The sequence below is a fragment of the Ostrea edulis genome, chromosome 9 (genome assembly GCF_947568905.1).
Source record: "Ostrea edulis chromosome 9, xbOstEdul1.1, whole genome shotgun sequence".
In the NCBI taxonomy this organism is placed as follows: Eukaryota; Metazoa; Mollusca; class Bivalvia; order Ostreida; family Ostreidae; genus Ostrea; species Ostrea edulis.
This window is the reverse complement of record NC_079172.1, coordinates 54025088-54049210: the sequence shown is the minus strand read 5'-3', so window position 1 is coordinate 54049210 and position 24123 is coordinate 54025088. Positions and strand designations below refer to the sequence as shown.

The window sequence follows — 24123 nt, the reverse complement described above, 5'->3', positions numbered from 1 at the left end:
CATAGTGCACATGAATACATGATGTAAGCAACAGGCGATTGTACTTTTTTAAATTAAACATGCGACGTACGTGTGTATAAATATATCAACTACAAAAATAGATTCGTAAACTTGAAACAAATAACTTGTAAGTAAATATTTCTTCGTGAAGAAAGTAATATCTCGCTTTCTTAGGTTGGAAAAGCATAGTAAATATTTGAAAATGTACGACCGATCATACTCCCCGTCGAGGCCTCTTCGAAAGTGTGTCAAAGCCTTTTGCCGAATATATTTATCGATAATACGCATCCCCTTTTGCCAAGTTTTGGGGCCTGTAAATTGTGGAAATACCATTGTTCGTGTGTACAATCGCATTTAGCTTCACGAGAAATTTTTGTGGAAATAATGCAGGTGCTCGGGTGTACTAGTTGTCGGTAGAAAGGATTTAGACTGAGTATTTTTCAATTTTTCGAAGGAAGGTATGAGAAAAAAGACGTGGATAATTTTTTTGTTGGAGCAAGAACTTTACCTTAAAAAACACGCCCAGTCACCTTCTCAAACACCGCTTGGACAGAGACCCTGATAAACTGCGAGAAATTGGATATATCGAAGTTATAAGCACTGGTAGGCATATAGCATACATTCTGTTTTGCTCTTCAAATTCAATACACACTCGGATCAACTGACCTTCACCTTGTAACAACATATATCGACGATACAATGTAACTTCTACCAACTGGTAGATTTACAACAACAACAAAAATTAAAGATACAAAATAATTGAACTTTTAATTATACAAATAATAGAATATTGTATTTCCTAACTTTAAATTGAATTATAAAATTATTTCCTTAGTGAACTCGTAGCATCTTGAGTGCGTCAGTAGGCTATAACGCCATGCTCCCACTTCGTTCTTCCTAAAGACATGCAGATCACAATTCAAAAATAGTAATAAGATTGCTTTATCAAAATAAAATAATGTGATTACCACTTTAAATTTGAATATTTTTATTGATTTGTGTGTGTGTTGTCTTTTTCTTTCTTTCCGAAATGCACGCGTGACAATAGCTTGGCATAGGGCCTAGTTGTCAACAATTTAACGTATCATAATTTGTCTAATCCAAAAATAAATAATGATTGCACTGCTTATTTTAGAAAAACAGCATCAATTACAGATGTATAAAGGAATAACATCCCCAAACAGTTTGTAGACAGTGACCGATATAAACATTATTTACTCACAATATTGCCGATTTCATACACGCTTTACTCGCGGTATTTACATTGTTATATGTGTGCACTGGTGGCGAACACATAAAACTAGGACAATTTGTCAACATCGATTTTAATGTTGCCCATGGTAAATAAATTAGGCCCCTAAAAGTTGAGTTTTTAATAATTTCTCGCAGTACTTTCACAATCCGAAGGGCGCATGTGACGTCACTGTACCACGTGACTACCTACCTAATTAACTAGAGTTTTTGAAATCGGGGCTTAGATTTAAGTCTGTATTGTGGTTAATTATCGCAAAATTTCGGCGAACGAGAATTAATTACTATAAGCATAAAGAAGACAAAATGCATGTAATATTGTATACTTTGAAAACATGAGATGTGTCCTTTAAAGTTCATATATATATTGTGATGGGAAAGTCCTCTCCCCACAGTAGCGCTGCCACCAGCTGGATGTCCCCCACCAGCAAGGGAAAATAAATACTAAACACCTATCTGCCCTACTCAACCTCAACCTATACTTAAACCTGGACCATGACTAAGCGACATGCCTAAACAGTGTCTTAATAAGTCAGAAATAATACTCAAATTCAAAAGTCAATTGTTTATTCATTTCAAAGATAATCAACATAAGCAACATGGAATTAACGCACCAGAGGACTTCACTCTTTCGTGTTGAAGCTAAACAATCAGTGCAATATTCACAATAGCTAGTTGAAAGAAAAGCGGATGATAAACGAGATGACGAGATCGACATGCGTACGAAAATCCTACTTAAAACAAATCTATAATTCATCCTCCGAAAACACATTCAAGGGGAATAACTCGGGGACAAAATCAGATATGAATAATGAACGAAATACTCATATCAAGGGTATTCACTCTCGTGAGTTACTCATAATGAAAACAATGGCTTACTCATAAGTAAAAAAGTGCTATAACTAGAATCTTTAATCTGTAGATTTCTCAGAGGACAATCACTTTTGAGAAATACTCTACCATAAGCCTTAAATAAATATCAAACTTCAATCTCAAATAAGAAAACAACCCTATGCTGCATTCAATACTAAATTGAACCTAAATCACAAGTTAAATTGTGAATCTGTCACAGATTGCATTACTATACTCTAGATAAGCAATAAATCAATTATTAATTCCCAAAGAAGAATTTCCTCAAAACATTCCCTAAGATAAATCTATTACGCTTATAAAAATCAAATTAATAACTAACTTACTCTAAAACACAAATAATAATCCAAATGATTTCTAAAGTTACCCAAAACAATAGAAAAATAGAGCAGACTCAAAAATAATTAAATTAAAATATAACTTCTTTCAGAAATAAATCCTATTCTCGCCCAAATAATAATAACAAAACAAACAGACGACTTGCGTCGCTTCCAAATAGAAAGAGAACCAAAAGAGAGCGAGTCTGCGCAAGTACAGCCTTTTATACTAAAAAATACAGAATTCTATATACCGCACGAGCAAATCATAGAAAAATACAGAAAAACACCGAAATCTGTACATGACGCATGCTTGACATAGAAACTCTCACACAGAATTCTATACTCAAATAACGTCGAATCTCGTCCTTACATAATGAAACAATAAAGTGTTAGGATTGAACATTAAAACATTTGCAATAAAAAAATAATCATCAATACACATCGTATGTACAATGGTAAACCTTTCATATTTCCCGCATTTAAACAGATCGATAATTCTGACATACGGAACTCCTCAGTATGCTTCATACAGTCAGAGGTAAACACCAAATCGACAGGAAATTGACATATCAAAGTGAAAGTAGCTGTAATGTTTAAACACGTGTGAAAATTCATCCGTAGGGCAATATACAAGTAAGATATTCAATAATATATAGCAGCAAGTCAATTCCTTAATCATATGAGAACTATTGATAACATATGTACAACAATAATACAAAAAAAAACAAACGATCGATATGGGGTGAAATCCTTACAATATATCAATTAAATTGCCGATGCGAGCGTTCAATGTTTTGTGATCAAAACATCACCCAAGCTTCAAAAAATGACGTACCATGGTGCGATATAACGACCCCCTCGGTAATTATAAACATATCAATAATCAAAGCCAGTAATTTAATGGTACTAAATGAAGATTTCAAACATAACCCTCTAAAATTTCGCCGCATTTAGATGGAAAAGTACATCAGTCGTTTACTGCAAAAGGAAAGTTAAAACTCAAAAGTAATTGCATATTCCCAGACCCATGAAAAACTCGCAACATGCAGAAATCTGACAAAATCAAGTGACAAAGGACATGTACACAAAACAATGGCTAGTCACGGTATCATAATATCATGGCAGTTTTAAAAATTGCACGGTGATAAATTTTAATTGGCTGTTTCATAATGATTAGTTACAGGGTGTAAGATAATTTTTTTAAAAAACAATTTTAGGCTTTTAGATAGGTAAACGACGCTGCGAAAAATTATAAGTGCACATTGCGTTGACTAAAACGAGTCAAAAAACCTTTAGTGGTATGAATAATGTGTCCCTTCACATAAAACAAAATTTAAAAAGTGCGTGTTATATTTGGTTAAATACGAGTGTAAATTTACAGTCGTATTTAACCAAATATAATACACACTTTTTAAATTGTAGTTTTTTCTAGAATCATGGAAGCCCATTAATGTCATTGTAATAGTCAGTATTTACGTTTTTCCGAAGTACGGAAACCCATTTCAGCCATATTTCTAAATTCATGTGACTGTATATATATGAGATTCTGTAAACAATTACTTATGCCCCCTTTCAAAGAAGAAAGGGGGGGGGGGGGGGGAATTGCTTTACACTTGTTGGTCGGCAGACCACATGTTCGCTCATTATCTTGGGAACAATTCACTTGATCGTTATGGTATTTCAAATGTTGGTTGGTTATGAGGACCCCTATTGATTTTTAGGTCAAAAGGTGAAAAGTCAGTCCACTCTGGACATAGGAATATACTGTCCATTCAATATCTTGAGGACCCTTTGCTTGACAGACATCAAACGTGGTACACTGGTACATCCTAAGGAGTAGATAACCCCTTATGATTCTAAGGTCATATGGTTAAAGGTCTAGGGTCAAAATGGACATAGGAATATACTATCCACTCAATATCTCGAGAACCCTTTGCTTGACGGACATCAAACTTGGAACACTGGTACATCTTAAGAAGTAGATGACCCCTATTGATTTTGAGGTCTCATGGTTAAGATCAAGGGTCAAACTGGACATAGTAATATATTAATTGTCTCGTATATTTCAAGAATCAATACATTTTGTAGCTTGACTGACACCAAACTTGGTACACTGGTACATCCTATGGAATAGATGACTCCTATCTATTTTAGGTCACATGGTCAAAGGCCAAGGGTCAGTCCATTCTGGATATAGGAAGATATTGTCCACTCAACATCTTGACTTGCATTGGTTTGGTACTATTATCAATTAAATGATGCATGTGTATAACCGTTTACAATTCTGCACCACGTTGGGAGTGGGGGTATTGTTGTATGTTTGTATTGTTTGACAAACATTTCTTGATTTCTTTATTGTTTTGATGGTAGCATTTTATGACTACATGTAGTTGATGAATAAACTCTCAAAATATGCACGGATAGTCAGTACAGTAAAAACAGCGATGTTTCTTACAGATGTCAACTGCATAGTCATTGTAACATTGACTAAAGTTTAAGCTCAAGGAATTGATTTGCTAAACTTTTTTAGCTCACCTGAACCGAAGGTTCAAGTGAGCTTTTCTGATCGCTTTTTGTCCGTCGTCTGTCTGTCTGTCTGTCTGTTAAACTTTTCACATTTTCGACTTCTTCTCCAGAACCACTGGGCCAATTTCAACCAAACATGGCCAAAAGCATCCTTGGGTGAAGGGCTTTCAAGTTTGTTCAAATGAAGGGCCATGTCCCTTTCAAAGGGGAGATAATCACAAAAATAGGGTGGGGTCATTTAAAAATCTTCTTCTCAAGAACCACTGGGCCAGAAGAGCTGAAATTTACCTGAAAGCTTCCTGACATATTGCAGATTCAAGTTTGTTCAAATCATGGCCCCCGGTGGTAGGATGGGGCCACAAGGGGGGATCAAAGTTTTACATACAAATATATGGGGAAAAACTTTAAAAATCTTCTTCTCAAGAACCACTAAGCCAGAAAAGCTGAGATTTACATGAGAGCTTCCTGACATAATACAGATTCAAGTTTGTTCAAATCATGGGCCCCTGGGGTTGGATGGGGCCACAATGGGGGATCAAAGTTTTACATACAAATATATAGGAACAATCTTTAAAAATCTTCTTCTCAAGAACCACTGAGCCAGAAAAGCTGATTTTTACATGAAAACTTTCTGACATAGTACAGATTCAAGTTTGTTCAAATCATGGCCCCCGGGGATAGGATGGGGCCCCAAGGGGGGATCAAAGTTTTGCATACAAATATATAGGGAAAAACTTTAAAAATCTTCTTCTTAAGAACCACTAAGCCAGAAAAGCTGAGATTTACATGAAAGCTTCCTGACATAATGCAGATTCAAGTTTGTTCAAATCATGGCCCCCGGGGGGTAGGATGGGGCCACAAGTGGTGGGGGGGGGGGGTCAAAGTTTTACATACAAATATAGGGAAAAGCTTTAAAAATCTTCTTCTCAAGAACCATTGGGCCAAAGAAGTTGACATTTACATGAAAGCTTTCTGACATAGTGTAGATTCAAGTTTGCAAAGGGTAGCTTAGGCCATAATAGGGACTAAGGTTTTACATGCAAATATATATGGAAAGTGTTCAGATATGGGCCAAGGTGACTCAGGTGAGCGATGTGGCCCATGGGCCTCTTGTTGTTGGATGGTATCTTCTTACAACCACTGTTGTGTTTATTTGAGGGTTTTCTGTTGTGATATAAAGTACTATATGACTACATAATGATTTTCCTCCAATTCTTAACATTTGTACATCATGAACTGTTTAGCACAATCATCAGTTAGCAATGACTCTTTACATCCATGTTGGATATGTACATGTAATTTAAATGGCAGTGGTCATGACTTAGTCAAATTTAGTCACCTTACACAGTTATGATGCATTAAAGTATAAATCCTGCTAAAAGAAGCGTGCATATGCGAACTCATACACACAATGTTCGTCATCCTTGATTACTTCTATCTTGCTCCTTCAAGATTACCTATTCCAGTTGACAATGAAGAGCGAGTCGACTCTCAGGCCCTTCAGGCCTTTGATTTAGACTACAGAGATTGTGTCTGTATCTTGGACTACAGAGATTTGTGGTGTGTATCTTAGACTACAGAGATTTGTGGTGTGTATCTTAGACTACAGAGATTTGTGGTGTGTATCTTAGACTGTAGAGATTTGTGGTGTAAACTGTTAAATTATACTCCCTCATTATCCTTCTGTTTTAATGTAATAAAAAAAAAAATGATCGAGTTGGAGAACAACAGATTACTAACTAGGAAGTACTGTGGAACCCATATATTTTCCATCCCTTTTGAATGAGATACTATAGCTTACCACATTGCTTTGAAGATGACCTCTCAGTTTAGTAAAAAGTCTTTGTTTTGGAAGGTTCTTAAGTCATGACTGTCATTGAAGTTGCAGAGAAACAGACAGACTAAAAACAAAATGCACAGATTTTCAAACTTGGGCATTAAGATTTATCAATGAAGGCATCTGATTTAAGACAGGGAAGGAAACTTGGGAGCATTAAGATTTATCAATTAAGGCATCTGATTGAAGACAGGGAAGGGAACTGTTTTTTGTCATGTTTGTTCTCATTTTGAAGTTTCATAATTTTTGGACTGTAAAATAACATCACATTTAAACTGAAAGGTCAAAATCATTGCTTTATTCTAGGTCAAGATGAAAGTTATATGGTACGTGTAGGTTATAAGGTCAGTTTGACTACACTATGGTTGTAGTCGTAGTGTTCTTATCTCTTTTTGACCATACTTATCTGTTAAACTCCCTTCCTCCCCACATTTTTATAGGCCTCTCTCTCAAAGGGAACATGCTATTGTATGGCACCATGTGTCTGTCCTTGTGGATCCAATAAAAACAGTACTTATAAGGCTAAGATTATCCAACTTGGTAGACATGTTCTCATTGATTAGATGAAAAATACTATTGTTTTTCAAGGTCATGGGAGAAGGTTAAGGTCAAACTTACAGGGTAGGGGTAATTTTATAGGCACAAAATAAGATAGAAAGTGTTTAAGAAAGGATAATCAAACTTACACAAACTTATTCATCATAGATGGAATGTATGATAGTATGGTGCAGTGTGTCTGCCAATCTGATGTTTAACCAGAATCATGAAAAGCTGTGATGATGAATCTAGAAGCATCAAACTTGGTTTACATGTTCTCTGTGATCATTGTGTTGCCAACTCTATATCTTGAAAAGTAATAATCTTAATTCTGAAGTTATACTTTGTTAGAGTGAAATTTTTCTTCAATTTGATATTTAGCAAAGTCTTCCTAGCATTTTTAGGTCACCTGAGTAAACTCAGGTAACCTATTGCAATTGGTTGTCATCCGTCGTCATGCATTAACAATTGAACATTTTTAACTTCTTGATAACTACCAGTCCAATTCTTTTCAAATTTGGTATGAAGCATTATTGGGACAAGGGGGACATAGATTGTAAATTTCAGGACTCCAGCACCCCTGGGGCCCTAGGGGCGGGGCAAAAACTGTCCAAAATTGACAATTTTTCAAAAATCTTCTTCTCAAGAACCACACACGTGAAAGAAAAACTAAATGCATAGTGATGTAGAGCAGGAAGGCCTCTACCAAAATTGTAAATTTCATGATCCCCGGGGTAGGGGTTCTGACCCCAGGGCGTTGCCAAATTTGGTATGTAGTGTTAATGTGTAAAACACTCAAATAACATCTTCTTTAATGCTATTGATACTAAATTGAAACTAGTTAGATATTCAGAAAGAACAGGTAGTCCTTTACCAAAATTGTAAATTTCATGATCCCAGGGGTAGGGGTTTTGGTATCAGGGTGGGGCCAAAATGGTCAGTTATTAAATGTGTGAACAATAGACATTTTTAACTTCTTGATAACTATTATTCCAATTCTTTTCAAATTTGGTATGAAACATACATGTATTTGGAACAAGGGGAACATAAATTGTAAATTTCAGGACTCCAGCACCCCTGGGGCCTTAGAGGTGGGGCCAAAATTGACCAATTTTCAAAAATCTTCTTCTCAGGGACCGCACACATGTAAGAAAAACTAAATGCATAGTGATGTAGAGCAGGAAAGCCTCTACCAAAGTTGTCAATTTCATGACGCCCGGGGTAAGCATTCTGACTCCAGGGTAGGGCCAAACTTAGTATATAGTATTTATGTGTAAGTTTGCTGATACTGTATAAAATCTAAATGCATACTTAGGAATAGCAGAAAAGGATGTACAAAAATGGGAAATTTCATAACCCAGGGTTATGACTTTAGGATGAGAGGATGAGTCCAAATTAGTCATATATTTTAATGTTTTAATGTTAATACACCTATTATTCAAGCCTTTCATCAGTGTATGCACTTTTGTGGGCAGTGAAGTTTTAAGAACACATCTTGTTTTATACTGTTGCTGAACATTAGAATTTAGCTTAGATATTCAGAACAGGATTTTTTTTTCTAGATTTCATAGCCCATGGAAGTAGTGATACTTTTTCACTAGTACTCAGGTGACCGATAAGGCCTGTGGGCCTCTTGTATTATAACACACTTTGATATCAGAGGAAGTGCTAAAAGAAACTGTCAGAGCCAATTTGTCTAAAGAATGGTTAATTTTCCCCTCACAATTATGAGAAGGGATATAGCAATGAGATCGTTCTTGTGTGTGTGAGTGCATGACTCTTAGCTTGTAGATTCTCTAAAAGCCACATTTTTTGCTCAATTAATTGAACACTTCACATGTGACTTTGTTATTAAGAGTGGAACAATCCTATTGATTTTGGGGTCCAGAGGTCAAAGTCACTACAGGACTTCATAGAAAGAGTTTGTAGGCACTCTACAGGCCGCCTATTTTGTTTGATTGATTTGATACATCACATGTAGCTTTGTTATCAATAGAGGAGGAAACCTATTGATTTTGGGGTCCAAAGGTCAAGGTCGCTACAGGACTTCATAGGAAAAGCTGGTATTCTACAGGCCACATTTCAATTTGTACATGTATATTAATCTTTAATTTCTTTGATTATTACTGCATTTGTGAATGTATTGGGCATATGTATTTTACAGATGGAGCATTGCTTTTGTATGGAAGTAATGCAGGCACATTGAATTTCATAATTTGTTGCAAAAATTAACCTGGCTCATGACTTTTGATCGATGCAGAATGAACCACAAAGGGGAAAAAAGATTACGAGGGACCACAACTATTTGAATTTATTTTTTGCCTTAATTGTTCATGTCGGCTTCAGTGAAATAGACACTACCACATCGCAGCACACCAACGGCATTTTGTTTCCTGTTTCAGCTGATGCTTTGTTCAGTGTATGCAATTTGCAAAGTGGCAGAAAAAGAAATCAAGTTCAAGACAATTATCAGGACATACAGTGAACTTCCGGATGCAAGCCCAAACGTAAGTTCTGCCAAAACTGGTAAACACACGAAAGAATAATGCTGGATAAAATATATTTATGATGCCTTGTATTTCATCTTGTCTAAACAATTTATTTTCCACCTCTGATGTACATACATGTACATGTTACCAGAGAAGTAGACAATTTTTTGCTACTTGTGTTTTGGTTTCATTAATCCCTAAATAAAGTGTATTTGGAATGCTGAAGTAATGTTTTCTTTGAATTCAAAAATAAAGTTTACCTTAAACCCCCTGGTAACATTTACATTGAAGTCCCTAATAACATATACTTTGAACTCCCAAATACTCCCAATAACATGTTCATTGAACTCCAACTAACATATACTTTGAACTCCCAAATACTCCCAATAACATGTTTCATTGAACTCCAACTAACATATACTTTGAACTCCCAAATACTCCCAACAACATGTTCATTGAACTCCAACTAACATACTTTGAACTCCCAAATACTCCTAATAACATGTTCATTGAACTCCAACTAACATATACTTTGAACTCCCAAATACTCCCAATAACATGTTCATTGAACTCCAACTAACATATACTTTGAACTCCCAAATAATGTATACTTTGAACTTCCAAATGATATGTTCTTTGAACTCCTTGTTGACAATTGTAGGTGTACCAGCATGCTTTGAACTCCTTGTTGACGATTGTTTGTAGGTGTACCGGCATGCTTTGAACTCCTTGTTGACGATTGTTTTTAGGTGTACCGGCATGCTTTGAACTCCTTGTTGACGATTGTTTGTAGGTGTACCGGCATGCTTTGATTAAAGGTTGTGAATACGACTCCATCATTGGATTCTATAACCAGGTGTTCATGCACAACATGAAGAACTACATACTACAGTTTGGTCCAACAAAGCAGGTAATGTATATTAATCATATTGAATTACGGAGATTACATACAGCGTACAGGTCTTATCAGTGAAATGCACGTATTTATTTATTAAAAGTAAAGTGTTGTAAAGACAATATTTGTAATTCTGAAGAATATGGAAAATATTTAGATATTGATTTGATTTTGAAGACTGTCTGTTGTAGCATTAGTGCTGCTTTGTTTTGTAGACACCTTCGTTGTCTCCAGTTCCCAAAACAATGACATCCCCCATTTACAGGTAACTTGATTACTGTATAGTGTAAGGATACATCTATCTATTGGCAATGATTATGTATCATGTATACCATGTATCACCTGAGGCTTTTATGCCCTAGCCTTGGGCATATTTTCCATCCTTCCATCTGACGTTCCATCATAATTCAGTTTTCATTCATTATCTCTGCTACAGATGCACATATTCAACTGAAATTTGGTATATAGATCCATCATGTGCACAGTAGGAGATATACGGTATAAATCATTACACTAGTGGACACAGATGAGACACACATTAGGAGATATACGGTATAAATCATTACACTAGTGGACAGGGATTACACACATTAGGAGATATTCGGTATAAATCATTACATTAGTGGATAGGGATGACACACATTAGGAGATATACGGTATAAATCATTACACTAGTGGATAGGGATGACACACATTATGAGATGTACGGTATAAATCATTACTCTACTTGACAGGGATGACACATTAGGAGATATACGGTATCAATCATTACACTAGAGGATAGGGATGACACACATTAGGAGATATACGGTATAAATCATTACACTAGTGGACAGGGATGACACATATTAGGAGATATACGATATAAATCATTACACTAGTGGACACAGATGAGACACACATTAGGAGATACACGGTATAAATCATTACACTAGTGGACAGGGATGACACACATTAGGAGATATTCGGTATAAATCATTACAGTAGTGGATAGGGATGACACACATTAGGAGATGTACGGTATAAATCATTACATTAGTGGATAGGGATGACACACATTAGGAGATATACGGTATAAATCATTACACTAGAGGATAGGGATGACACACATTAGGAGATATTCGGTATAAATCATTACAGTAGTGGATAGGGATGACACACATTAGGAGATATACGGTATAAATCATTACACTAGTGGATAGGGATGACACACATTATGACATGTACGGTATAAATCATTACTCTAGTTGACAGGGATGACACATTAGGAGATATACGGTATCAATCATTACACTAGAGGATAGGGATGACACACATTAGGAGATATACGGTATAAATCATTACACTAGTGGACAGGGATGACACATATTAGGAGATATACGATATAAATCATTACACTAGTGGATAAGGATGACACACATTAGGAGATATACGGTATAAATCATTACACTAGTGGACAAGGATGACACATATTAGGAGATATACGATATAAATCATTACACTAGTGGATAAGGATGACACACATTAGGAGATATACGGTATAAATCATTACACTAGTGGACAGGGATGACACACATTAGGAGATATACGGTATAAATCATTACACTAGTGGACAGGGATGACACATATTAGGAGATATACGGTATAAATCATTACAGTAGTGGATAAGGATGACACACATTAGGAGATATACGGTATAAATCATTACACTAGTGGACAGGGATGACACATATTAGGAGATATACGATATAAATCATTACACTAGTGGACAGGGATGACGCATATTAGGAGATATACGATATAAATCATTACACTAGTGGATAAGGATGACACACATTAGGAGATATACGGTATAAATCATTACAGTAGTGGATAGGGATGACACACATTAGGAGATATACGGTATAAATCATTACAGTAGTGGATAGGGATGACACACATTATGAGATGTACGGTATAAATCATTACAGTAGTGGACAGGGATGACACACATTAGGAGATACACTCTAGCTGTGAAATTTGATCATTGTTGTAATGTCGCTGCTGATATTGGGTAGGAATAGAAAATTTGTTGATTTTTGATGGTGTTACCTTTTGTTGATGCAGTGATTTTTAAAATTCTTCAACAAAAGTGCTTTTGTTATACCCCCCGAACGAAGTTCTGGGGGGTATTTAGGAGTCACTCTGTCTGTCTGTCCGTCTGTCTGTGCAGATTCGTGTCCGGGCCATAACTTCTTTGTTCTTTGACTTAGGCATACCATATTTGGCACACAGGTAGATCACCAAGAGACAATGTGTCGAGTACCTTCATGACCTCTATATGACCTTTACCCTTGACCTCAAGGTCAAAATTAAAGTTTTTTTTACAATGGATTTGTGTCCGGGCCATAACTTTTTTGTTCTATGACATAGGCATACCATATTTGACACATGAGTGTATCACCATGAGACGACGTGTCATGTACCTTCATGACCTCCATATGACCTTGACCTCAAGGTCAAAATTAAATGTTTTTACAATCGATTCGTGTCCTGGCCATGACTTCTTTGTTTTTTGACATAGGCATATCATATTTGACACATGAGTGTATCACCATGAGACGATGTGTCGAGTACCTTCATGACCTCTATATGACCTTGAACTTTGACCTCAAGGTCAAAATTGATAATAGAGTTTTGACATAGTCATACCATAAGGCATGGGTTTATCACCATGAGACTATGTGTCATGTATATTCATGACCTCTTTATGACCTTGACCTTTGATCTCAAGGTCAAAATTATTAGTTCATGCCAGGGATTTGTGTTTGGACTATATCTTCCATTTTCTTCTACAAAGGCATACCATATTTTTACACTCAGGAAAGAGGTAATTTATACCTATCAACAATATATAAATATTGCATGTAGTTGAGGGTAACATTGAAAATTTTCACCCCGAGAAAACCATTGTCAACCGAGGGCATAGCCGAGGTTGACAATGGTTTCTCAAGGGGTGAAAATTTCAATGTTACCCTCAACTACATGCAATATTTGTTTTATTATACTGAATGTTATGTAAACAGGAAAGCAGAAAAACCTATGTCTGTTGACATTTGATCAATCACTGTCATGCGATATTTCGTATATCGATGTGGATATTCCCATTTTTTACAAACGCTCAAATGACGTCGTCTAACAATCTACAGCGAATCGTACGCGCATAAATTTGACGCATGTGATAATTTTTTATAATATCACCCGTTGTCAAGTACTGTTACTCGTTGCTAGATACTATCACCCTGGGGCGCGTGTTTTCTGTTCTCACAGGGTAACAATATGTTTTTTCAAATGCTTCTCGACCAATCAGGTTCGAGTATTTTACATGAAAGTATAATAACACCCTATGAGAGATTGGGGTAAGCGGGGGGTATTCTTAGTGAGCATTGCTCACAGTACATCTTGTTTAAATTGATTTGTTAGTGACATTTAAGCAATTCTTATGTGTCTGGTAGTGTGCAAGTGTTTTCCCAAAAATCGGATTCAGAGGTATTGAGCAATTTTGAACTCACCCGGCAATGGTGACGTCTCCATATGAGTGAAAGATTCTCGAGAGGGAGGTTAAACAATATCTAATCAATCAATTAAATGGAACTTATTCAAAACTTAACCTTGGCCATAACTTTTGAATGGATGGTGATAGAACGTTTATATTTCACATGTATCTTCTTTGTGAAAAGACCTTTCTTTTCATACCAAAATGTTTGACCTCATGATCTTGACCTTGGAGTTTGGCCATACGGGGACATCAGCATCTTGTTCTAGACTGTTGCGTAATATGTATATCTATTAATATTTTTTCATTTTGTTTAACAGTATACCATCAAGACGTAACTTTTATGTTTCACCATTGAAAGACTCGCCATTCAAACCCCCGCTGTCTCCAAGCCAGATGACACCTAGGTCTAGACAGCTGTACAGTTTTGGAGATATTACAGGGGTAGGTTTGCAAATAAGAATACTGATTATATTTATGTGGGGTTTTTTTGTGATTTTTTCGCAGGCATTGTAGGTTCATAGTGATCCAAAGTATGTAATATTTTAATTCTCAACTTTTTTTTTAGCTCACCTGAGCTGAAAGCTCATGTGAGCCTGTTGTCCATCGTCTGTCTGTCCATCTGTCTGTAAACTTTTTATATTTTCGACTTCTCTAGAACCACTGGGCCAATTTCAACCAAACTTGGCCAAAAGCATCTTTGTGTGAAGGGCTTTCAAGTTTGTTCAAATGAAGGGCCATGTCCCTTTCAAAGAGGAGATAATCGCAAAAATAGGGTGGGGTCATTTAAAAATCTTCTCAAGAACCACTGGGCCAGAAAAGCTGAAATTTGCATGAAAGCTTCCTGACATAGTGCAGATTCAAGTTTGTTCAAATCATGGCCCCCGGGGGTTGGATGGGGCCAGAATAGGGGATCAAAGTTTTACATACAAATATACAGGAAAAATCTTCTTCTCAAGAACCACTGAGCCAGAAAAGCTGATATTTACATGAAAGAAATCTTTAAAAATCTTCTTCTCAAGAACCACTGAGCCAGAAAAGCTGATATTTACAGGAAAGAAATCTTTAAAAATCTTCTTCTCAAGAACCACTGAGCCAGAAAAGCTGATATTTACAGGAAAACTTTCTGACATATTGCAGATTTAAGTTTGATAAAATCATGACCCCCAGTAGTAGGATGGGGCCACAAGGGAGGATCAAAGTTTTTTCATACACATGTATAGGGAAAATCTTTAAAAATCTTCTTCTCAAAAACTACTGGGCCAGGAAAGTTGAAATTTACATGAAAGCTTCCTTACATAGTGCAGATTCAAGTTTGTTAAAATCATGGCCCCCCGGGGGTAAGATGAGGCGACAATAGGGGATCAATTTTTACATACAAATATACAGGGAAAATCATTAAAATCTTCTGATGAAAAATCACTGGGCCAGAAAAGTTTGCATTCACATGAAAGCTTCCTGACCTAGTCCAGATTCAATTTTGAAAAAATCATGGCCCCCGGGAGTAGGTTGGGGTCACAATAGGGATCAAAGTTTTACATGCAAATATATAAGAAAAATCTTTAAATATGAGCCAAGGTGAATCAGGTGAGCGATGTGTCTCATGGGCCTCTTGTTTGCATTGCCCTAGATAATTGATATTTAATAATGTCAGAGTAAAGAGTTAGGTCAACTCCTTAACTGGCACTTAATTACAGTCAGAGTTAAATTCTATGTATTCTTGATATTGGCGCTATGAATTGAGGACTGGAACGTACTTGCTCTGCAATGTGATTAATGTATTCCATTGGGTTGCAATGTGTATAAACTGATTATTGCAATATTACATACAATGTGTATATACTGATTATTGCAATGTTACATACAATGTGTATATACTGATTATTGCAGTATTACATATAATGTGTATATACTGATTATTGCAATGTTACATACAATGTGTATGTACTGATTATTGCAATATTACATACAGTGTGTATATACTGATTATTGCAATGTTACATACAATGTGTATATACTGATTATTGCAATATTACATACAATGTGTATATACTGATTATTGCAATATTACATACAATGTGTATATACTGATTATTGCAATGTTACATACAATGTGTATATACTGATTATTGCAGTATTACATATAATGTGTATATACTGATTATTGCAATGTTACATACAGTATATACTCACCCATAAGTCGGTTGTATTTTTTAAGGTTATTTTGTAGGAATTTGCCATTGATCCGCTTGTAAGTCTGAACAAATTTTTGTCAGAATCGGTTGACAATTTCAAGTCAATGCTCTAGTGTTTTCAAAAAATATTTTGAGAAATACCGCTGATGTGTAATCTTTCTTTCTCAACAAATGAAAATAAGGCCAATACTCTAATTTATTTACTTGTATTCAAATAATATTTCGGGATATGGCATCTATATTTAACCTCTTATCTCAACAAAATTCATTTATTTCATTCATGTTTTTGTTGAAGAGTTGTCTTGTATATTTGAACACCGATCTCGATTTTTTTTTTTTTTTTACCTTACATGCTTAAGAAAAATAAATATGCTTTATAATTTATTTCATAAATACTAAGCCACTGTTGAAAGTAAAAAACATTCATAGTTACTATGTCAACATATCACTGGCGAGTGTCGGGACATGAAAGAAATTCGTTATCATTGTCTACGACGATGGTGATTAATGAATCTACCAACGCACCCATGATATTTATGAGAAATTAATAAGTATGAGGTGCTCAATATCCAAGCCATATCTGTTTGGAGTTTAAAGTCAATCTATTATTGGCAATGATCACTTGTTTACCTACGCAATTATGGTCTCCTAATTACCAGTACATGACACCGTGTTTACTTTGCGGCACGCACCTCTCGAAAACTGTTATTGTGGAATTCCGGTATAATTCATTGTATCAAAAAATTGAGTTTTTTAAGAGTCAACAATGATGATCTAAATTATCTAGTAACAATATTCAATCTTTTATCAAATATATTTCAGCCGGTATACATATGAATATTTCAATATTAAATCGGGTTTGCAATTCAATTTTACCGATAAACGATAGATTAGTTGAATTGAAAGAATTATAGTTACCGGTATGTAAATAATTTTCAAAATAAATGATATACACTTAACTAGATAAAATTATCAAAATATGTAAATACTTGTACTTTATACATAATTTTAAAATGCATAAACAATACGATATGTCTAAATATTTGTGAACAATAATCATTTTTGTGGTAGTCCATGATAATCGTCGGAGTTGTTTAAAAACACTACATTACAGCGCCCAGAAAAATACCAATCTTCTTAGGACACACCTATAAGTCGGACATAGAGTTTTGGACCAAAAATTGACTCCCAAAAATCCGACTTATAGGTGAGTATATACGGTACAATGCATATATACTGATAATTGCAATATTACATACAATGTGTATATATACTGATTATTGCAATATTTCATATTGAATGTTTTGTTTATTAAAGGGAAAGGCAACCCCAAAAAAATTTTACAGGATAAATAATAGGATTAATTATATGATAAAGATTTGCCATACTATTCTGTTGATATATGGCCTAGATAAGCTTCAGTACTAATTTGAAAATGTTAAAAATTGAAATTCAAGCTATCTATAGAGGCTGCCATGATGTGGAACTCTTTTGTATTCAAGACCACAAAAATCAACAAGTTTGACGTCACACCGTCTATTCCGGTTTTGATGAGATTCTAAGACCCACCCCCACCCGAATAAGCTACATGAGCTAATTTTTATTTTTTTTGAAAATATTTCTAATGAATGTCAACAACGTCTTGCATACCCATAAAGTCCAAAATAAGCCCTTTGAAAAAAATACCCTTACTGGTTATTATAACAGAACTTGTAATAACCAGTGAGGTTTGTTTTTTTAAAGGGCTTATTTTGAATTACATGTATTTTGGACTTTATGTGTATGCAAGACGTTGACATGCATTAGAAATATTTTCACCAAAAAAATTCATTAAATCAACTCGTGTAGCTTATTCAGAAGGGGGGGGGGGGGGGGGGGGGGGGGGGGGTCCTGAACTCAAGCACCTGTGAGATCATCAAAGTTGTGCATGTGGTAGATTTTACGAATAAATAGGTTGATGCCTTCCTGGCATGCAGTTAATTACACTAATGCCTCTATGTGAATAAAGGTTGGGTTTTTTTTCTCGAAATTCCCGACTCAACCAAGTCATTTGAAAAGAAAAGACTACGTAAACTGTGGATCCATCATTTGTGTAATGACAAGTTGAGGTTCAAGACATTTGTATGAAGAACGTTTACCGTCCGCCTTGTCTACAACTCGACCGAACGTCTTCTTTTCTCAATTTAATCTGCGGAAGAACGGGCTCAAATCTATACGGCTCCAAACTTAACTGTTCGTGACTTGTCATGTTTACAGTGCTGTTGATGAAATAAACCGGAATAGATGGTGTGACGTCACAAATTAAACTTCAATGGCCACTCTTGGCGGCAGGTAATTTAAAATATTATGATAGATTAATATTGATTTAATTGTTAATCAAGGATTTTTGTTGTTAAAGACCGTCAATTACGATATCAGTAAGTAATACTTTATTCATAAAAGCAAATATGTGGTTAGGGTTGCCTTTCCCTTTAAATCAGTAATATTTACAGAAATAATTTTTAAATCAATAAAACACAAACATGATGTACAATTGTACGGTAATTTGCATATTTTATTCAGTGCCAGTTGGTCATTAATAAAATCTGTTGAATAGTGACCGACAGTTGTCGGATGTGAATATGTTTTGTTGGCAAGAAAATTTTTCTTGGAAGTAGAACACACCTATAAGTTGGACATAGCATTTATTGCCTAACTTTAATTCCCCAAATCTTATGTATGTATATTTAATACTTTTGGAGACCAGTTCACTAATTGAATTTGTTTTTGGTAACAAATTCAGGCCTGACATGTTGTTAACGTGAAAATGAAATGATTCAGTCAAACTAAAGATAGAGTGTCCAATCTGGTGTTTGAGAAGAAAACATTTGAGATTTTGTAAGGGCTGTTCCAGAAATGATCAAATGGGGGTTGGGCGGCAAACGATATTTATACCCCCCGCAACAAGTTGTGGGGGGGGGGGGGGGGGTTATACTGGAATCGGGTTGTCCGTCTGTCCGTCCGTCCGTCTGTAGACGCAATGGTTTCCGGACTCTAAAGCATTATCCTTTCCACCTACCGTCACCATATCATACATATGGACTACCCATGGGATGAAGATGTTCCCTATCGATTTTGGGGTCCAAAGGTCAAGCGCACTGGACATCAAAGTAGCAATATGGTTTCCGGGCTCTAAAGCGTTATCCTTTCCACCTACAGTCACCATATCATACATATGGACTACCCATGGGATGAAGATGTTCCCTATTGATTTTGGGGTCAAAAGGTCAAAGGTCAAGCGCACTGGACATCGAAGTAGCAATATGGTTTCCGGGCTCTAAAGCGTTATCCTTTCCACCTACAGTCACCATATCATACATATGGACTACCCATGGGATGAAGATGTTCCCTATTAATTTTGGGGTCAAAAGGTCAAAGGTCAAGTGCACTGGACATCGAAGTAGCAATATGGTTTCCGGGCTCTAAAGCATTATCCTTTCCACCTACCGTCACCATATCATACATATGGACTACCCATGGGATGAAGATGTTCCCTATCGATTTTGGGGTCAAAGGTCAAGTGCACTGGACATCGAAGTAGCAATATGGTTTCCGGGCTCTAAAGCGTTATCCTTTTCACCTACAGTCACCATATCATACATATGGACTACCCATGGGATGAAGATGTTCCCTATTGATTTTGGGGTCAAAAGGTCAAAGGTCACGTGCACTGGACATCGAAGTAGCAATATGGTTCGGTTTGTCATGCCATTTGTTTTTTACACTCAGAAAAGAGGTAGTTTATACCTATTACCAACACCCTTTGGGAGATTGGGATAAGCGGGGGGTATTCTTAGTGAGCATTGCTCACAGTACCTCTTGTTTTTTTGTGTGGGTGGTCGTATTTTTTCATATTTTATTTGGTACGTGGTTGGACTGTTAAAAAAATGTTTATTATGGGTAGTGGGTAGTTTCTATTGTTTTTTAATTTTGTGCCACGTGAGTGTTGAGTTTTCAGAATATTTTTATTGTCGCTCTTGTCGTGTTGGTTACAAAACGTTGGAGGGAAAATTGAAAATGTGCTTTCGAAATGCTGCTTTTGAAATCGGAAATCAGAAGTAACATAGAACTATTCGAGTTGTCGCTCTTTGTAGCGCATAACTTTCTATTTCCATTACGGCACTCTTCAAATTAGAGGCGCGTTAAGTAGGGTCCCTTGGGACGTGATGGCGGCGAACTCTGTAGATTATTACAGTTTACGGTGCATCGATCTTGGGAATATTTTGAAATCAATAGGTATTCCGTTTTCTAATAAAAATAGGCAAACCTTGGTTGATTTATGCGAGGGTACCGATGCGTTATATTTATCAGTCAGTGTGATGGTGATATAGAGGCCTCCATTAGAAGACGAACGATTCATGGAAAAACATATCCATACCAATTTTCAGCATCGCTTGGACTCCCAATCTTTCCAACATTCCTGCCATAGATGCCTTTGATAGTTGATGTGACATCGTTTCTTCAGAACTATTTGATACAATGTCGCACAGGCATTACCGCGGGTTTTTTTTAATTAGATGGGTCATTGTAAAATGAGTTTTATCAATTTGATGGGTCATGGGGCAATTTTTTATTTTATTTTTGTATGGGTGCTCCCCCCCCCCCCCCCCCCCCCCCAATGTATTTATTTCTGGAATAGCCCTAAGTAAGAAGGTAAAAGTCTTCCACAGAATCTGAACACTGGTTGCTAACACCTCTTTGACCTCCAATGCTTATATCCACTAGGCATGTAGAATACAAACACTATCAAGTCTGAACCAGGCAGGCTGAAATCTCTCATATCCCAGAGAGCACTGTGTGGTGCCTCCTTCAATATTACAATAGCCATCATGGCTAAAATGTTTACTAAAGAACTCATGAAGGTGTTATTTTTATAGTCTAGTGAGAAGACTACAAAGAATAAATGAATCTGTGTCTCGAGCCAAGAACAACAGTACTGGAACCACTCCAAGGAGCCAGAAACGATTACGATTTGATCCACCGGCTGAACCAGAGAGGTCAGGGGTCAAGTATTATTTAGTTATAGACCAGTGCTTAATGATGAAGAATTGTCTTTGTGTGCCTGTTGTATCTGTACGTGTTACGCTGCAATCTAGATCTGTTCTGTTTTCAGCAGAATAAACTAAGCTAAATACGGTCCTGGTGTGTTCAAATTAATAAAATAGGCATTGCAGAAAAGAACAAAATTTTATTACGATTTCATTCTACATGTACCTGCTAGGTGCTTGTTGGGCTATACAGATCTGCTAAATGTCATGCATTGTAATTTTGTGACTGTTGTTATCTATTTGTCAGATAAGTGAGAACAATTTGAATCTCTGTTTCTTTTGATTGTACTCAACCTGAAAGTTTCTCTTCATTTGTAGTTCAGCAGCAGCACTACCAAACAATGAAACTTCCAACCATGGTGAAAAAGGTCAAGATGACCAACAGCTCGAGCGGAGCCTCATTCAAGGTGGGTCAGATAGATGACCATTATATATACACTACACTTTTTAGCTCACCTGAGCCGAAAGTGAGCTTTTCTGATCAAAATATGTCCGTTGGCATAAACTTTTCACATTTTTAGCTCACCTGAAACTAAAAGCTCAAGTGAGCTTTTCTGATCACCCGTATTCCGGCGTCCGTCCGTCTGTATGTAAACTTTTAACATTTTTGACTTCTTCTCAAAAACCACTGGGCCAATTTCAACCAAAGTTAGCACAAAGAATCCTTAGGTAAAGGGAATTTTAAATTGTGAAAAAAAAGGGCCAGGCCACCTTCCAAGGGGAGATCATCAAGAAAAGGTAAAAATAGAGTAGGGTCATTAAAAAATCTTCTTCTCAAGAACACTCAAGAAGTTCACATTTACATGAAAGCTTTCTGACATAGTGTTAGATTCAAGTTTGCAAAAACCATGGCCTCCAGGGGTAGGTTTTGGGCCATAATAGGGACTACAGTTTTACATGCAAATATATATGGAAAGTCTTCTGATATGGACCAAGGTGACTCAGGTGAGAGCGATGTGGCCCATGGGCCTCTTGTTATCTTCTCCAGAACCACTGGGCCAATTTCAACTAAATTTGGCACAAAGCATCCTTGGGTGAATGAGGTTTCAAGTTTGTTCAAACAAAGGGCCATGCCTCCTTCAGAGGGGAGATAATAACAAAATTCAAAAATATGGTGCGCGGTCATTTAAAAATCTTCTCAAGAAACCAGAAAAGCTGACATTTACATGAAAGCTTCCTGACATAGTACAAATTCAAGTTTGTTAAAATAATGGCCCTTGGCGGTATGTTGGGGCCACAATAGGGATCAAAGTTTTACATGCGAATATATAGGGAAAATATCTGAATACTCATGCGAGTGATGTGGCCCATGGGTCTTGTGTTTTCCGTAATGTGTGCAGAAATTATGCATGATAGAACTTGATTTACAAACCCAAAAATATGTTCCCTAAAGTATGTGAAAATAAAAGCAACTGTTTAAAGGACATCGCATGTTTCCAAAGTATACAAAATTATATGCATTTTGTCTTTCTTATGCTTATTGTAATTGATTTTAATAGTTAGTTAACCTAATATTGCAATAATTAACCACAATATGGATTTAAATCTAAGCCTTGGTTTTCAAAAAGTCTTGTTAATTAGCTAGGTAGTCGCGTGGTACAGTGACGTCACATGTGCCCTTCTTCGATCAACTGATTGTGAAAGTAATGTGAGATATCATTAAAAACTCAGCTTTTAGGGGCCTAATTTATTCACCAATGGACAACATTTAAATCGATGTTGACAAATTTCCTGAGTCTTACTTGTTTTAGCCACCTGTGCATACAAATAGCGATGTAAATACCCAAATATAGCAAGGAAAGCGAGTATGAAATCGGCAATATTGTGAGTAAATAATGTTTATATGGGTCGTTGTCTACACACTATTCGGTAATGCTATTCCTTTATACATCTGGTTTTTTTTAAATAAACAGTGCAATTATTATTTATTTTAGATTAGACAAATTATGATCCGTTACATTATTGACAACTAGGCCTAGCAACTGTAACGGGTGCATTTCAGAAAGAAAGAAAAAACACAAATCAATGAAAATAATCAAATTTAGGAAGTCACAATATTGTATTTAATAAAGCAATATATTAATATTATTATTTTTGAATTGTGATCTCTACGTCATTAGGAAGTGGGAGTACGGCGTTATACTGATGCACTCAAGTTGTTACGAGTTCAATGAGGCAAAATTTTATAACTCAATTTAAAGTTAGGAAGTTAAAAGTTTAATTATTTTGTATCTTTGAATTTTTTGTAAATTTACCAGTTGGTGGAAACTGGGAGCACAATTAAGTTCCATTGTGTATGTTTTTACAAGGTGAAGGTTAGTTGATCCGAGTGTGTATTGAATGGAAGACCAGAACAGAATGTATATGCTGTAGGCCTAGCAGTGCTTATAGCTTCGATATATCCATTTTCTCGCAGTTTATCTGGGTTTCTGTCCAAGCGGTTGTTATAAAGTACATAGACAAAGGTGACTTGGTGTTTTTTTAGAGGTGAAGTTCTTGCTCCAACAAAAAATTATCCAAGTCTTTTCTCATACCTATACCTTCGAAAAATTGAAAAATACATGAGTCAAATCCTTTCTAC

At 36.0% G+C, this 24123-nt stretch overlaps 1 protein-coding gene across 4 annotated transcripts in view; it reads left to right on the top strand.

The window, feature by feature from the left end:
- LOC125659620 (retinoblastoma-associated protein-like) overlaps positions 1–24123 on the top strand; it is an 89791-nt gene that overhangs the window by 63130 nt on the left and 2538 nt on the right. For 2 of the 4 annotated variants that reach the window (XM_056149636.1, XM_056149635.1), the window contains 6 exons: positions 9744–9848; positions 10624–10740; positions 10941–10990; positions 14581–14704; positions 21372–21491; positions 21861–21949. In XM_056149636.1, the coding sequence (XP_056005611.1) occupies positions 9744–9848; positions 10624–10740; positions 10941–10990; positions 14581–14704; positions 21372–21401 (426 nt within the window). In that variant the 3' untranslated portion in view covers positions 21402–21491; positions 21861–21949. The other 2 variants (XM_056149637.1, XM_056149638.1) reach the window with 2 other exon arrangements.